General features: G+C 44.2%; 1 protein-coding gene and 1 long non-coding RNA gene across 3 annotated transcripts in view; one reads left to right on the forward strand and one right to left on the reverse strand.

Moving 5' to 3' along the window:
- LOC119168853 (uncharacterized) overlaps positions 1-18,188 on the reverse strand; it is a 174,132-nt gene that overhangs the window by 45,939 nt on the left and 110,005 nt on the right. For both annotated transcript variants that reach the window (XM_037420148.2, XM_075890877.1), the window contains 5 exons: positions 13,159-13,476; positions 9,400-9,586; positions 6,866-7,045; positions 3,135-3,184; positions 875-1,021 (listed from right to left, as the gene is read on the reverse strand). In XM_037420148.2, the coding sequence (XP_037276045.2) occupies positions 875-1,021; positions 3,135-3,184; positions 6,866-7,045; positions 9,400-9,586; positions 13,159-13,476 (882 nt within the window). The remainder of the gene's footprint in view (positions 1-874; positions 1,022-3,134; positions 3,185-6,865; positions 7,046-9,399; positions 9,587-13,158; positions 13,477-18,188) is intronic.
- Positions 919-13,169, forward strand: LOC142804199 (uncharacterized). The gene is made up of 3 exons (XR_012894504.1): positions 919-1,057; positions 1,211-1,275; positions 13,114-13,169. It is a non-coding gene; the product is annotated as an uncharacterized LOC142804199 (long non-coding RNA).

The following is an 18,188-nucleotide window of genomic DNA, read 5'->3' on the forward strand; positions in this document are numbered from 1 at the left end:
GTAATGAATGTTAACAGATCGATGCTGAAGTGTCGTCCACCCACTTGGTTCCCATGCTACAGTGCATGCTCCAACTACTTTAAAACTGGCCGTGTAAATAGTTTATCAGCCGATTGTGCCCTGCGCAGCAGCTGTCCAGCGAAGTTCACTACAGCAAACCCGACAACAAAAACGAATGTCGGATGGCCGCACATGCACGTTCTGGGTTTCACTTTGTTTTAGAGCCACTCTGCTTACATGGCGCTATAAGCAATGAGGTTTGCTCTGTGTTCGACAGATGGTGCTTTGCCGTAAAAGACGCGACTTTTAAATTTTGACAGATGTCATTCGCGCTCGCACTGCTCACAACTGTTTAGCATGGTTGTTAAACTATACTTTGAGATTTATTGTGTCATAATTTTGTGATATAAGAATGTGATTCAACGTTATTTTGATTGTGAATGAAACTAGCTATCACAAAAAAATAAAATGAACAGATACATTAAATGGCCAGTCAGGCTCCGAAATGCGCAGGAAAAGCTCGTGCATTTTTTCTGCGCGTCCTTCCACATGCAGTGACGTCAACGCGGTGATCAGTGACGTGATGCAGCATGCAGCTCGTCGATTGGTCTAAACGAATTCTCAACAAAGAGTAATGAAGTCAACATCGCCCATTGCCGAGTTGACGTCACTGTGCATGGAAGGAGGTTGGTCAGGCGTACGAAAGATGCGCGAGCTTGTTTAGAGGGTGTAGAAAAAAGTCAGAGCCTGCTGACTGGCCCTTTAAAAAAGAATAATTTTTTTTTCCAAGGACCCAAGTGAAGGATGGGTTCATTATAAGAGTGGGTACATTAAGAAAGTAAGTACGGTAATCACAAAAACAAGAACACCATACCTCGCTGGAAAACTCCTTGTCACAGCGGTCGCAGGCGTAGAAGCGGATCTCCGGGTGAGCGGACAGGTGTACCTGGATGTCCACCAGGCCAGACCCAGTGTAGGCACAGTAGTTGCACTTGAATTGTGCCTTCCTTGTGCCAGAGGCCTGCAGCATGCAATACAATGCGAATTACAATGCAATGTAAGTTTACCACCTTTTGTTAAGTAAATGAAAACGTGAACATATTTGAAATCTATGAATGACTATTGCTGATATCTGTCTTAGTTCAATAATTTCTCAATTAGCAAGTGCAGTTGATTCAGAATACTATGTCATATTCCATTCACCTTGCAGGAAGATGCACTCAATGTGCTTCAACCTACAGCTAGCAGCCAAGTTGAGGCTTCTTACAATGCAAGGTAATAATCCACAGCCTATTTTTGCACAATTCCAATTTATCCAAAATTAAGGCCGTGGCTTTTTGTAAAGTGGCAGGACTTCGCACGTGCTTTTGTTTGATCCAAAAACAATAGCAAAGTCAATGAGAATATTGAAAATAAACTAGTAAACATAAATAAGTTTTTAATTTTAGGATGTCAGAATAAACTTTCAACTGCTGTATCATTTTCTAGAACTTATAAATTACTGAGAAAAAAAAACAAGTAGGTTACTAGTTATAATGGTCACCTTGAATTTTTCGTCACGTCTTTCTACAGTGCAGTCCACTTATAACAATATCGAGAAAACCTAAAAATATGATCGTTATAACCGGTGATCGTTATATCTGGACTGCCGCCAAAAAATCGTCGCCGGACGTACCTTTTGTAGCTCCAGGCTTCATTTCGCTATTTTCACCAATTAATAAATATTGTAGATAGTAGGATGTCAAAAACAAGACTTTATTTCTTACTCCGAAGAACGCATCACGGGTTCGCTGAGGAAGAGAGACTGACCGACGGCGGGGTGGGAGCAGTGGGAGGAAGAAAGCACAGCCAGAGGTACACAGCCGGAATGCCAACGAGGCCCCGCCCCGATACCGCCGCGCCGCTTTGCTTTTCGCTTTTTTTATTTTCTCTCTCTTTCCCGCTTTCGTTCGGCAATCTACGAGTAGCTTGCCGTTGTAGAAGGCGGGAAGCTGCGGAGCGCGGCACTTTGCTTTTCGCATTTTTTTTTTAAAATTCTCTCAGCCTCTCCGCGGTCGACGCGCGGCGAGGCGCAAAACGTGACACAGCTGGCGCCATCTGTAGCGCGTCGCGCCAACTCGCGATGCTCTCCTCGGCTTTTTGAACGGCCGGGACGCGCTGATACGCGCAGATACGTACTCGCCTACGCTAACTTTTCGTCTTGTCTCGGCATAGTTCGTTTCAGAGGAACTTATCAATCTAAATGTTACGATTATTCTGAATGAAACATGCCGTCCACGGCAAACTTTTCATCGTTGCATCCGATATGCGGTGGATAACATATCGTTATATATGGTTTTTTTCCCATAGCCCCAATGCATAAAATGAGACTGTTAAGTCGACCCATCGATATAACCGATATATCGTTATATGTGGTATCGATATAAGTGGACTGCACTGTATAGTGTGTATTTAGTGTGTCGTTTTCATATGAAGTTAGTTACTGATATTGAAATAGCGATAGCTTCTGGCAGTTTTTACACTCCAAGTATCTTTTCAAAGTACTTCCAGTCTCTTAAATATGCCAGATTACACTATAGGGTTTATCTTAAAAGTTCCCGCGTTATTTACGAGGGACATTGCCGTGTGTCTTAGATTATTCTCAGATTGTTGTCAACTGCTTGTTTTTTTTGTAACCCAAGCATAAGATATGAATATCTCAGGATTCTTTCTCCATGAAGTATGCTTGCTTTGGCCGAGAGCCAAACCCACAACCTTATGTTCAGCTGCAGCATCATTGCAGCCAGTTCCTTGTTACCAATCTTTAGCTAACAACTCCAACTAATGCTGAACAGACATCAGCAAAAGTTTATTACCTCATGAGAAACTTTCAAAATCGTCTCTGCTTATCTTATTCATTTTTTGGATCTACCAGCACTGCTTACATAGTAAACATTACAGGTGATATCCAGGGATATTCAGTTACAACATAGTGATACAATTCTTCACTGCCTGCTTAAAAATCGAATGCTCACAGATGTGCATTGGGGCAGATAGCCTGTGGCAGGCATTATTCATAACATAACTCTGACATCCAGTACCCATAACTGCACGCACCACTGTGCAGAATCTGGTTAGCGAGAAATGAGACTTACCGTCTCGGGCTGCACACTTGTTGATGGAACCATTGTGACCATGTAGTGACCTAGACAGGTGAAAAGAAGGATACAATAATGATACCTTCCATAGAGATGGTTTTGCAAGTTCACAGGATGTTGGTGTAGAATGCTCACCTTCAGCACAGATTACAACAGCACACATAGTGCAATATCATGGAACATGCAAAAGCTTACTGCTATTGCCTAGTGCTTCTTTGAGTAATACTGGTGTCACACAAGCACTTTCAGTCGCAATCGGGGCTGATCCAGCTTTTACTCAATGTGAATCTGGTTCCGCTACATGGTGTATTGTGACGTGGCAGACTAGCGCAACCCACATCGTTATTTATACTCTGCACAAGTCAAACCCCTTTTCCTTTTTGATTTAGATTTGCAAGAAAGACCGAATAATGATTTGCCCTTTACCATGACAGCATTATAAATGCTTTGCAGGCACCCATTACACATGGTCACTTTCAAATCGAATTCAAGTTCGACGACGATCAACACGATCACAATCTGTGCAATGCAATCTGGCGACCAGATCGCAAATTGCTGAAAAAATGCTACATTTGACCCAGGTTAGTCTGCAGCATGCGGCAGCAACTAATCGTTGATTGTAACAGAGAAATCTGATACGAGTCTGCCCTGATCTCTATCAAAAGTGGAATCCACAAGATAAACTAAAGAAGATTGCCAACAAACAGAGCGTGCAAGTTTTATTTTCAGCACCCCGAAAATTTGTATGGTTGCGTAGGAAAGTTAACAACATGAAAAGCAAGAACAAAAGAAATGTAGACAAGGCCACAAATGAAGCTTTGTTCAGTGAGATGTAGCAGTTGTGTAAGCCGCACCACTAACATGCAGAAGAAGAAGACCGGGCTGATTTCAAAATTCATTAATACGATGCTTAGAGAGCACAAATACAATGGCCAACAGATAACCCACCCCAAGAATTTAGCTACCATTTGCAACCAATGCACAAACGTACCTAAGTTTACAAGCCCAATTATAAGGTGAATAAAAATGACCAGGAAAGAATAGTTTACAAAGCTGCAGTCTCCGAGTGTAGAAACACATGTCAACATAGGCTGGCAAAAATTGTGGAGCTCACTTGGACTCACCCATGAAATATATTTTGCCCTTAAAACTCACTCAAACTCAGACTCATGAAAACTTTCCTGAGCTGGACTCGCGCTCACAAAATTTTCTTCAGCCGAACTCACTTGGACTCAAACTCGCCAAACCATTACTCGCCCAGATTCGCTCAGACGCACGGCTCGATCTGAGTCTGAGTGGGTCAGAGTGAGTCAACCTATGAGTTTGTTAGTCTAGAATTAACTTTTTCGATCATGGTGTCAATGCTCTTTAACCCCAATATCTCACATAATTTGTGCTCTTGGCACCTTGTGATACAGTACGTTCAAATATGAGCTATGAGTGGTTGCAAACCAGCAAGGACAATTCTATTGAAAGAGATGACAAGATAAGATATATTTATGAAGAAATTCTCTAGAAGAGTTGTGGGAATGAGGGGACAAGGCATCCCTTCAAGTAAATCACATTTTAATTTTTATTGAAATGATACTGCTTTGGCAAACTTGTGAATAGACATGAGTGTGAATATGCATACAGGTAAAGCTCATAGTGATGCTGAATATAGAGTAGATAGACCCTTAGATTGGCAAACAAAAGTGGAGCTCACTCAGACTCATTCAAGAAATATGATATATATCTTTCACTTTGGACTGACTCACCGAAGTTTTCTTCAACCGGACTCGCTCGGACTCAAACACACCAAAGTATTACACACCCGGGCTCACTAAGACTGACTCTAGGCTCGATGTGAGTCTGAGTGAGTCAGAGTGAGTCGACTCATGAGGGAGTCCACCGACGTATGAGTGTCAGTGGGCCATCAATAAAATTATCTCCCGCCAAAATAGATTTTATGATAGATATCATGGGCAAAGATGTAATTGCATTATCTCTTTCCACGTGCTCCTTGAACTTTGTGTTGATCATCTATGAACAATAAACGAGTGGAAGTTTCAGCTTATTCAGTTAAACTGCCCTGAATTTGTCGTAATGTCTGCCTTCCATAAGAGCACTGCGAAGCTGACATAAGATATTAAATTTTCTCAGATAATATGTTTTAGGGGCGAAGCTCCTTAAGGCGTCACTCGATTGTCCTTTGTAGTAGCCACCTCTATCGGGTATGTGCCATAGGGGAGTTTAGTTCTTAAAATATCACCTAGAAGGCAGTACTTGTATATAACCAATATATGATGAAACGATGAGAGATGGTGGTACTTGGAGTGTTCACCAGACGGACGGACATACAGACAGATGCACAGACGGACACATCAACCCACAAATGGCCTAACGTACGGACAGATGCACAAACGTACGGAAGCAAGAAGGAACGAACGGACGGAAGCACGGATGGACTGACGAACGCTTCACCCCACTCATCATCATTCACTCTGTGAATATGCTATGATTTGTTTATTCATTCTTTATCCAAAATCCCTGACACCAGATCCCTGACACTAAATCGAAACCTCAAGCTGTTTGTATCGTTTGACTGCCCAGTACAATTTTACATGTTTGGCCGGCTAGTACTGGTGAAAATAGCATATAAGATACTTTAATTTGGTTTTTTCAAGTAAGCGTGAGAGCTCATCTGAGTTGGCAGCAGCTCACGAAATCACCACTACTATGGCATAGATAAAAGTACCACGTGATGGTCTACAAGAAAAGCGAGTATTTCCGGTGTTGCAGAAGATTCGTGCGGTGCCTACAATACCATGACCAGCACTCAACGAGGGCCTCACCCCTCTCGCTATGTTGTCAGCCTGCTCTCAGGGTGGCTCTGACTGCTGCTTACACCAGGAATGCTTTTATTTTCACTAAAGGAAACAGGCTGCACTCATACTGATGCGCCTACATCGTTTTATTTTTGATTGTGCGTGGGGCTCTGATTTGTAAACTACACAGTCAATGTCGCCAAACATTAAGTGCACAAGGTCTTGGATGCTCCTCAGCTTGGGTCACTAGTTTCTTACAATGTTAAGTGGGCATTTTAAAGTAAACCTAAAATTGGTGACAATCAGCAAAGCTAGCAATAATTATACGATACTTTAAAGAATTTACGATTCAATTGAGGCAACACCAGGTGCAAGGCTACAAGTTACAGCAAAAGATGTCACAAACAAAGTTTTCGCAGCCTTGAACACATAGTTTACTAGTATCACATATTTTCTGACACATAATTTGAACAAAACAACACATCCTCTACTAGTATCCCATATTATCTCATGTATAATCCAAACAAAACAAGCAGAAAATTTAGAGCTAAATTTGATGTGTGACATTATTTTTGTGTGGATGTTGGCTTCACACCGCTGCTTCCCTGTAATGTGGCAAGTAGTACTACAGTCGAATGCAGCTTCGGAAGTCCACGGCATTTCCTCCTCAACAAAAGTGAATGCATGCATGCTGTTGCATTCCATGATGACATCCTGAGCTTGATGGCTAGTGACCCTGCCCACATGTTGCATTGCCGAGTTTATCAGCGAGACTATTTCTTCTTTAGCCGTGAATGCTGTCCTGCTTCAATTGCCTGGGCGAGGCCCCTTCAGATTTCCAAAGCTGTATCCGACTATAGAAAAAGCATAAAACAGACGAAATGTTGTTGTGGTAAAACGGCCCTTTCCACGACAACTCACCGCTGTGTGCATCCTGGAAGTGGCGGTCAAGGTTCTTGCGAAACATGAAGCCGCGGCGGCACATGGTGCACTGCAGCGGGTACGCCTTGGTGTGCTTGCGCACCATGTGATGGTCACGCTTCAGGGCACGTCCAAACATCTTGCCACACAGGGGGCACGCGTGCTCCATCGCTGGTGCCTCTGCACAAGCAAGATCCACGGCAAGAAAAGACTCACCAGCATGAACATGCAGGAATAATGCAATATAACTACCACACAATTTCAGTAACTTGAAATGCACAACTATAAACGTATATTACAGCCTTGTAGGGCTGTACCAGTGTCCTTCAATACTTTTCTTAATCAATACACGGCCTACGTTAAATAAACTTTGAAACAATAAACTTTGAAACATTTCTGATCATAAACCTTCACTGCAACTCTATCAGGGAGCTTTGTACACTGCAAGCGAAAGTTGGTGGGCAGCGCTGTATCCAGTGTGTTGGCATCGGCAGTGAAGGCGACTGCTCGTGTCAGAGAAAAATATTGTGTTGAATCAGTGCGCAGTTTCCAGCTTGTTTTCATCTTGTTTTTCGCACTGTTTGCTACTATGAATCCATACCAACTGGCCCAGCTATCTACACTTTCATACCTAGTGTGTGGTGCGTTAGAAAGGATGCCGCATACCATATGTGTATACAGCAGAATACAATCATGATGCAAGGAAAAAGATGACAAACTATCAATGTTTTTGTTGCCTAGAAACAACGAACCATAAGAATAGTGGAAGCGGCATAGCTCAGCAAGAAAGGGGTGGTTTCACAATAACCCCCCTATGCATGTTCATAAAAGACACTTCGATGCAAGTTAGTCCTCATGACACTAGTCCTAGCGACTACTCAGGGGTGTTGCTGTAACATCACAGCCTCTGTGATCATGGGGCCAATCATGGAGGCCCAAAACGACAATATTATGTTATGGCCTCATCATGTGACATCATCGTGATGTTACAAATTTGGATGATCTTTCATGTTGTGATGACTTCATGCGGTGCCGGCATCACATGACGATTTTCTGCATCACTCGTGTTTTCCCAGTGATGAGGGATGCCAACGCCAATGCAGTCACTTTCCACGCTTGATGAGGAATCTAGGGCTTTCACCTTAAAAGCAGAACAAAAGGAGTATGAAAACTATGTAGTATCACATGGGTGACCAAGCTTTTAAGCATCGCTTGGGGACATCGTGATAAATCAACCGAAAATAAAACACGAAAACCAGAAAAAATCTGTATGAAGTATCCATTTATCCTCATTAACTGTTTAACTCAAAGCAGTGATTAATATAAACTGACTTTTGATTCAATAAATAGGAGGTTACATTAAGATATCTTCACATTCAAACCCCAGGTGCATAGCCCAAAAGATTTAATATGTCCACGGTCAAGAGTTGCAACCACTAAATTTCTATGACACATTAAGATCTGCCATGCAGAGTTCTTGAAGGACTCTGGATCATCCACAGATTGAGACTAGATCTTTCAGAAAAATGGTAGAAACATGAATTTATTGCCATTATATTTCAAGCTTCAAGGCCTCGTTGAATACTGAATTGCACTGTATTTAGAGTTTCCCCAATTCGCTTAAACATAACATCACTTTGAAGATGTAAGCAACCTTCATGGGGACCACATGACAAGTTGCATTACCACTAAGACCTTTATCTACAACAAAAGAAATTCCACTCTTTTCTGGAAGTGTCGCTAACGAATTTATAAAGCCTGTGTCTGGCTATCCAAGAGGCCTCCTAGATTTCTTTTTTGGCTCGCCCTATTTCTCTTGGTGCTACTGAAGATGGGCTTACATCTCTGTGCGCATGCGCCACAATGAATTGGCCTCTTGGATAGCTAGACATGGGCTTCATAAGCGCATCAGTGACAAATCCGTGTATATTGCCAGGACAGAGCGGGATCTCCTTTTCTGTACATAGAGTTCTTCGGGAAGATGCAACTTCTCATGTGGTCATGACTGTCACTGCGCATGTGCTTAGTTTGTTCCATAAGGATGGTGTGTGTTTCAATGAACCAGTTGTTATTCTGTGGTCGTCCTGGCCACTTCGCTTCTGGTTAATCATCTTTAGCTTTATTATATTTTTTCAATTGTATTTTACCAACTAGCATCCCAATGTACACTTCTCTAGCTGTATTCACACTACAACACCCTTTCACTGCAGTGCAACCACTTTTACAGAGGGATTACATGCAGCTTAGCCATATTATTCACCTAATCATTTAATTATCATACTTTAAAATTTACAAATTGAAATCGAAGGAAAATCATATGTTCATTTGAATATTCAAAGTGCTTGAATTTTACAAGTCTACTGAGCATACAAATAAAGTACAGCTCAAAGGTTTGATAGGGCCTGCTCGAGAAGGCTGGCAATGAAGTTTAAGGTTCAAGATGATGAGGGTGACAAGAGAGTGTTAAACAGAAGACTGCTACATTATAATTATTTTCCCGTGTAAAATAAGCACAGCTGCTCGGCTCCTCTTACCCTTGTTGCCGCTCTCCTCTGTTGCCATTTCAACATCCATTGTAACTGCAGCTGCTTCGGTGCTGCTGTCACCACCTTCATCCCCGACTGACTGCAGGGGCACCATCATTGCATCCGAGAAGACCGTCTCTCCATCCATGGGAGTCGTAGGTGCTATGCTGGTGTCAAATGGTGCTGCGATCACTGTCTGCCAACAGTCACACCAGAGAGAGAGTTAGAACATTTATTGAAAAACAAACGAGATGGGCAGCCCTCTAGAAGCTCCACAGTGGGTGGAGTCCTTATTTCGGTACCCCATTGGTGACAGCCGCTAATAAAAACACATCTTGCCACACATCGCTCAGTGATGACACAGCTAGCACGATGTGGAACTACTCCGAATGGATGAACCATCATAAGTGCATCAAAAGTGATGTCGAAAGAGGGAAAAACTCACTGCTGACTGTGCGTGCACACTGCGTTGTCTTTAGGAGATGCATGCAGCTCTATTGCAGTGTGCCATAGGTATAACTCCTGTTTTCCCTTGAAGATAGATGCACTTTCTGTGACATGAGTAAAAGCACAAAAAACCTGGCAAAAAAATTGCAGAGCCATTCAACCCAGTGAAGGTGGATCAACAGCCAACCTAATAAGTGTCTTCCTTGCACAGTCTGGCATCTCTCTTGTACTTGGCATCTTGGGTATTTCTTTTTCTCTGTGCACTGTCATAGCTCAGTCTGTGCTAAGTGACCTCGGCAAATTTTGCCGTCGAGCTTCTTTGCTCAGTCTGGTATTTCTCACAGTTGGAGTGTTCCACACGTCTTGCCGCTGCGTCTTCAGTGTTCAGTCTGGTATGTTTCTGGCATTGGACATCTTAAGCATGTTTCACCACCACATCTTCATTGTTTAGTATGGCATCTCTGTTATTCTCGATTTCTCAAACTTCTTTTGCCCCCACGACTTTTTTTGCACCAAGTGCCGCGTGCAAAAACCTTGACACCCTAGTGTATCAATGGCAGTGTACATTGATGCACAGTGTTATGCCATGCGATTCCTGGTGTCATGCAAGCACACCAGTATGGCAAAGCTTCCTGTGCATGTCACTGGGTGGAGTTAGGCCTCTGGTATACCTGTTTGTTGCCACTAATCTATCGTGGTCATGCTGGTCATGTGGCTTGTGTCAGTGGCACAGGCCACATGACCGACATGGCCACGCTGGATTGGTGGCAGCAAACAGGCACAGTGGAGACATAGCTCCACCCAGTGACATGTACACAAAGCTTTGCAGCACTGGTGCGCTTGCATGACACCAGGGCTCACACAACACAACACACAGCACTAGCACGAAGCATGTCCAGGTGCTTCCTCTTTCCGAACACACCTCTTTACTATGGCTGCACGAATATCAATGCACATGATTTTTTTTATCAGACTTTAGTTATGAACAGCTTCGCCACTGAAGAGATGGAACCGGACAAAACTTCCTGCATGGTGCCGACTTTTTTTTTTTGTACAGTATTTTTGTACTAGTACCTATGTCCACAGAACAAGACGGGAGTAGCAAGTCTGGGCCGGCACTACCGTGAGCATGCGCCACGATAACATCACACTGGAAGAGGCGAACGTGCACGCAGCGCTCCTTGTGTGGATGCGTGGAACTATTCGCTTTTCGCCACGGCAGCCGACTTCAGGAGCCAGCTCCATGCTTCTCGCGTCTGCCTCTCCAGCATGGTAGTTCAGCTGCGTTTTTGTAGGTGATGCTGTCACAACACTGTCTGCCGCCCTCCAGGATGACACTATCGCAGCATGAAAAGCAGCCAGGTCTCTCCTCAAATCTATTTTTGCTCCGTGCTATGTCAAAGAAAATACATCATCACCAACTAGCCTAGCCAGCTGTGTTAACTATATAGATACATTCAAGTCCAAGCAGCGGCTAGTGTTTGTCTTTTTGCTATTACTTCTTTAGCTACATTGTTACTCTTTACACAGCTGTGCTCGTTGCAGTTCCTAAGTACTGCCACGACAAGGAAATCAAAATTTTGATAAATTAACATCAAAGAATGAGAATACCATACTTAATTTAAATGATTTGCAGCGTAATTACACAGACATCATCAAAAATATACTTGGCAGCACAACAATCAGTGTTACCCTCTTTCGTATTTACTTTTGGAAGTTCACTCTGGGCACTCAATAGTTGTCACTATTACATGACATGAACGCAATGTGACGCCTGTATTATTAAAGCACAGGTGTAATGATTAGATGAGCACCACTGCAACCACATTTGTTGCTTCACCAACATTATGCCTGCGTATAGAATCGTTTTCCGATGTAGTTTTGAGACCTGGCATGACTCTGTGGTAGAATACTTGATTGCCAAGCATAATTCTTTGGTTTGATTCCAGCTGGGACTATAACATTTATTCTTTGTGTTCGTCAGGTCAATGCTGCCGATGTCAGTTTTTGTTAACACTTCTCTATTCAAATAACCAATATCTGTTCTCGCCATTCCTATAAACTGTCAAACACCTGTGGTGCGTACACACTTATCACGGCTCAAGGTGTGCAGCTGTGTGCCAGACATACCTGTAGTAAAGTGCTTGACGTCACATACAACGAGATTTTCGCAATATTCATGTCATGAAGACCACACAATCCTTGCCATATCATCTTACCCTGCCATACTCATTTTTTCTACCCTAAGTTAAGGAGGTTGTAGTCAGACGGGTATGCCCCATAGAGTTTCTGACAAAAACACCTAGAGGAAAGTCTGGCGCCACCGTCTATGCCAATTTCTTTAGGGGCCTCTTTGGAGCACTGGTGATGACGGTATATACGTCTGCGAGGCTTGTGTTCGCTGGTGTTGAGCGAGGCTTCAACTTAAAAGCGGATACGACTGCACGATTAAAGCTTTTCTAAAAGAAAACTTTTATAAGCAGGTGTCTTTCATGCATATTATAGTCTAAACTAATGGTCCACTTCCCTTGACGGCACAACTAAACGGTGAAAAAAAGAAAAGACTACATAAAATGGCAGAGAGAGTTCTGACTTTATCGTCTGCCAGCTAAGTTTAGTGGCCGTTGGTTACTCTTTAGGCTTTGCAAAATTTTACATGGACGCGAAAGTTGAGTGTTAAATATAACACGTGTTTGTGCAATGGCAAAACATGAATAGCTTATTAAGTGCTCTTTTAGTAAGAAATCAACCATTTTAAGGTGAAGCCAGACGTGTCTTTGAGGTATACAAATCCAAGTCAATTTCAAAGCTCACATATCTCGGCATCGCCTTGCATCCAGTAGCTCACTAACACCACATTTCCCTCTAGGTAATTTTATGAGAAACTCTATGGATAAGCCCTTCTGACTACAAGTTTCATTTACAACAGTCTGAGTGGTCTTTTTATTTTCTTTCCCACTAACTGAAATTAAATTGGAAATGTAAAGTTCATGTTCAGCATAGCATGTAAACCCACACTACTGCCCTAAAATGAATGTGGCTGGACTACTGAAAAAAAGATACACCTTCTCTGTTGTGAATAATATTATGTCATAAAAAACAAGGTATTTACTCGAATTCTGTGCTCATTCAAACTTGTGAACGAAAGCTACTATGGGGCTTCAAGAAAATGTAGTGCTCCGAAATTGTGGATGCCCATATCATTACTTGCTCTGCTTCAAACGAGCATGAATGTTGGTACTGCGGTCATGCGTTTATATGCCGAATTTCATGCAGGTATCCCAACTCCAACAAGACCTACACATTCCACGGGATAGTTACCTCAATCACCGGCTCATTGGTTGCACCTTCCCGGCCACTCTGCTGAAAGCGGCAGTGCATGCGCTGATGCATGCGCAGACCTCGGTAGCTGCTGAAGGACCGACCACACTGGGGACAGGCATGATCTCCCGAGCTGGCTGGCTCCCCTTCGTAGTGTGACTGTTCGTGTTCCTGTAAAGCGGATGCCGAAGCAAAGGTACGCGCACATACACAACACTGCAGGATCGGGGGTCCCCGGTCTTGAGAAGCAGGAGCACTTTCAACACTGTCCGTATCCTTGCCACCGTGCCGCTGCTGGATGTGGCGCTCCAGCCAGGCCTGCACGTAAGTGAATTGGCCAATCAATGTCACGCAGCAGCTATGACGATGCAATTCAAAACATGGAAGAGAAGTTGTACAATAGCCCTGGTATTCAGTTGTAACACTGCTTAAATTATACTTTAATTGAGAATGTCAATTTTTGGAATGCTCAACTGATGCAGCATGAAATGCTATTGATCCTAATCTTGAATGCCAATTAGACCGTGACCTCACAAGGCATATAGACACACTTATACATCGCCTAGGACTCGGAACTGCTTACACAAAGCACTTACTACTTCGTATTCACCGTTCAACATCATCAGCATGTTCATGCGGCCACGACGACGAGGACATCTATCACTCCTTGCTTGACTGTGGAAACATGACACACACCGAAGGCGACTCGAACAGTAACTCCATAAGTTAGAACCCGAGCGTCCATTTGCGTTGAATAAAATACTAGGCACATGGCCATCTAAAACAAATGGCAAAGCAATGAAGGTGCTGCAACACTTCTTCGAAGAAACGAAGATTTATGACCACTACTGAGCTGACTATAGTTAAAAGTGAGCGTGGCGACTACGTGTTTGTTATGACCATAGGAGAACTTTTGCTTTCACCTATGAAGGACTGTATATATGTATATATGCTATTTTGTTTTTTTTTCTTTATTTGTAACAATCAAGCGGAAAGGGGTAACTGTCACCAAGTAACGGTGACAAAAACTTGTTAGTTTGTTTTCTATTTCAATAAAAAAAAAGTCGGGTTCGTGCCTCATGCCATAGTGGAGAGCTTCAGATCAGTTCTGACCACCAGTCACCCCTTGAAAACACAGGAGAGAGAAAAACAGCTATAGATGTATAAGTAAAATAGTGCCATCTATATTAAGAAAAAATACTATTGTAGCATGAATATAAGCACAGGCAGAAGCACCAGTGAAAGAAGAGAAGGAAGACTGTTGTTGCTGCTCGCGCTCGCTCCGCTTGACAACTGGTTGGTTCTACATCTGCCATTTATTTAAAATCGCCCCTTCGGCTGACCGCTAAAAGCGTGCTATCAAGTGGTAGAGAGTGCTTGACCTCTTTCCCATCCTGGAACTCCACAACTGGACTATACCTTTGCCATCAACGATGTCCATCGACGTTGCACAGCAGCCTGCTCCTACATCCCACTTGCCCGCTGGTCCCGGCGTTTCAAGAGAGTGATACCCAGTAATCTTAAACGATACAGATGAGTAACACGTCGAGGACTGGCTCTCCTGCTACGAATAGGTAAGCGTCAATAATAAGTGGGACGTCAAGAATAAACTTGGCTGCATCAACTTTTACCTCTGAGGGGTAGCGGAATTCTCGTTCAACAACCACGAAAGTGAGCTTACCCATTAGACCACATTCAATATCACCTTCGCGGACGTGTTCGGCTGACTGACAGTGCGCAAGCTCCGTTCGGAAACGCGCTTGTGGGATTGCACCCTGCTGTCTGGCGAGGTTCTTACGTCATATATCGAGGATGCCGTAAGCCTCTGCCATCGCTTCGCGAGGGTCAAACACATCAAACCGCCAAGATCAAACATGTCATAAAGGACATCGGGGACGACGCTTTCCACATGCTGTTGGCAAAAGGCCCGCAAACAGTTGCAGACGTTATTCAGCTTTGCCAAAGCTACCACAAGTGGCAAAAACAGCGCATTTAAACATGACACGCTACTTTCAACACGATCAGTACATCTGCATTGACCATTGGTGCTATTTCGTTGTAGCCAACGATACTGACGCCACAAATCCAACAATCCATTTGAGAGGAAATGGCCCGCCAGTTGTCTTTCGCGCCCTTCCTCCCAAGCGTTACTCATGGGCTCACCTCGTCACTGCACCATCGAAGAGCAAGTCTCCGAGGCACTTACGCCAGCGTACCGGCCACCGCCCTTGTCCGCTCCTCTCACCTATGCTGACGCCGCGTGAAGGCAGGCACGTGTGCCGCCAAACGTCGCCGACTGTGCTCTCCAAACAAACTCCTTCTACACAACACGCGCACTGGCAGGCCTGCATGCCCCCCTTTACCGCTGTCCTTCAACGCTTCCCAAGAGCCCTCGATTCACATCAGATAACAGACCCCTCTGTTACTACTGCTGTCTGCCTGGCCATGTTGAGCAGTTTTGATGCCAGTGCATCCGTCGTCCAGGCACCATTGATGGAACCTACAGCAACGACCACACAGAACCACCATAGACGATGCCTCCCCAAGCTGTTTTGGGCACTCCTTTGCTGATCCGCTGCGCCTTCAACCTATGTCGATCGTCTTGCCCATGCCGACGTTCGCCTTTGCCGATGCTTCGTTGTGCACCACCTGCCCAAACGGAAAACTGACCATCGCAGTTCCCGAAGTAAGAGCTGCGCCGCTGTCGAACTCTATGAGGCCTCGGTCTCTTCCTGTTATGAAATAACTGTCTTTATTGAAGGTGTTGCCGTACGAGCATTAGTAGATACCAGAGCTGCTGTGTCTATAATGAGTGAGGCAATGTGTTGACACTGAGTGAGGCAATGTGGGACGACGAAGTTGAGAGTGCAGCTAACCCTACCCTCGATCTTGTATTTTTCCTTGTTATTTGTTATTTTCCGTCATTCTCGCGAAGACGTCTGCGGCATCAAAAATATTTTACTCTTACCGGGCCCATTCCGAGAAGACGTGACCGGAAGAAGGGTCCGATTCCGGGACTTCGGCCGTGGCCCAGCCATGCAAGCGACAAGGACAGACGCCTGATCTATCCCACATGCCATCGAAATGACCAGACCAACGAGCGGGCGAACATAACTGTGGTGACACCAATGAACCTACAACCGATGACGACGCATCCACAATAGTGGGACTCCACGAGAAGGTAGACAATTGGTCGGACATGGATGGTAAGCCACCGCAAAAGCAGAACTGTGGGTATTCCGGTGATTATATCACCTGTAGAGAGCGAAAAAAACTTGAGACAGGTGAACGCTATTGCTTTACATTCTGCGGTGACATCAGTCATTGACGCTGAGCCAGTTCGAAGTTATTTCACTGCTTAAGATTCGCTACTGCTTGACGTGGCCACTGATGATCAAGTAAATGCGCTGTTCAGGTGTGGCAAGCTGTGTGGTGTAGAAGTTAGTGCTCGTCTTCCTAATGCCTACCTGCGAAACACCTGCTTGATCAGAGGCGTTCCGAAATGGTATACAGAGGCAATGTAACATTCTTCTCGCATACACGAAACCCCAAGGCTTGATTGACATCAGGAGGATTGTTAGAAGAGAAGTTTCTTCTACGAATGCATCGGTTAGACCCACGGACGTTAGACCAGAAAGTTAGACCCATGGACGTGGTGGTACTTGCGTTCACTCCAAACACCGAGCGACCTCAGACTTTTAACCTTGGCTTCACTCGACATGAAACCGCTGAATACAAGTAAATGCGCTGTTCAGGTGTGGCAAGCTGTGTGGTGTAGAAGTTAGTGCTCGTCTTCCTAATGCCTTTTAACCTTGGCTTCACTCGACATGAAACCGCTGAAGATCAAGTAAATGCGCTGTTCAGGTGTGGCAAGCTGTGTGGTGTAGAAGTTAGTGCTCGTCTTCTTAATGCCTACCTGCGAAACACCTGCTTGATCAGAAGCGTTCCGAAATGGTATACAGAGGCAATGTAACATTCTTCTCGCATACACGAAACCCCAAGGCTTGATTGACATCAGGAGGATTGTTAGAAGAAAGTTTCTTCTACGAATGCATCATTTAGACCCACGGACGTTAGACCAGAAAGTTAGACCCACGGACGCGGTGGTACTTGCGTTTACTCCAAACATCGAGCGACCTCAGACTTTTAACCTTGGCTTCACTCGACATGAAACCGCTGAATACATGGAGCCACCACCGAGATGCTTTAAATACCAACGTTTTGGTCACGTGGTGAAATTCTGCAAAGGAGAGCTGCTATGCAAACGCTGTGGAGGTTCACATGACTTCAAAACTTGCAAGGTTGACTTTAAATGCGCAAACTGCAATAGTGACCATCCCGCCAGTTATAGTGGATGCCCATTCCAAGTGAGTGCGCTGCATAGACGAAAAGCCTTTCTTAAGGGCCTAAACCAACTAAACGAACTACTGCCCGGTCAGCTGCTCGATCACCTGCAGATTTTCCTCCATTGGTGAAAGAAAGAATATCAACAAGTCCAAAGAATATACGTGAGGTGCAATCGGAAGAATGCTTCCTGAAAACACCAGGCAATGCGAGTCAAGCAAAACAAGGAGCCATGCCAACTGAGTCTACTCAAAACATTTCTACATAAGCTACCTATGCCAGAGTACTGAGACAAGAAGTTGAGCAGAAGACAAAAGGACATGAGGAAAATATCCACAACACTGCGGAGATTGTCCGTGTTCTGTTTGCCGCTCTACGTTCTCACCTAGCGACAATGCCACCAGGTACTGCGAAGACCATGCTGCACGCCGTGGTGGCTCTAGAATCAGTGCTGCTTGGTTGTTTTGGGCACAACCAGCAGTAGGATGCCGAAGACCAAGTCTGAGTGCACGTTAAATCGCCGAAAAGTGCCTTTCATAATGCAGCGAAATTGTGCCGGTATTCTTTCTCGCATGAACGAACTAGACCTGTTTTTGAGAGAATATCCAATTCCAATTTTGGCTCTGTCGGAGACCGGATTACCGAGACAAAGATCAACCACTGAATACGACACTCACAAGAACCCC

This window comes from Rhipicephalus microplus, chromosome 3 (genome assembly GCF_043290135.1).
Source record: "Rhipicephalus microplus isolate Deutch F79 chromosome 3, USDA_Rmic, whole genome shotgun sequence".
Classification (NCBI taxonomy): Eukaryota; Metazoa; Arthropoda; class Arachnida; order Ixodida; family Ixodidae; genus Rhipicephalus; species Rhipicephalus microplus.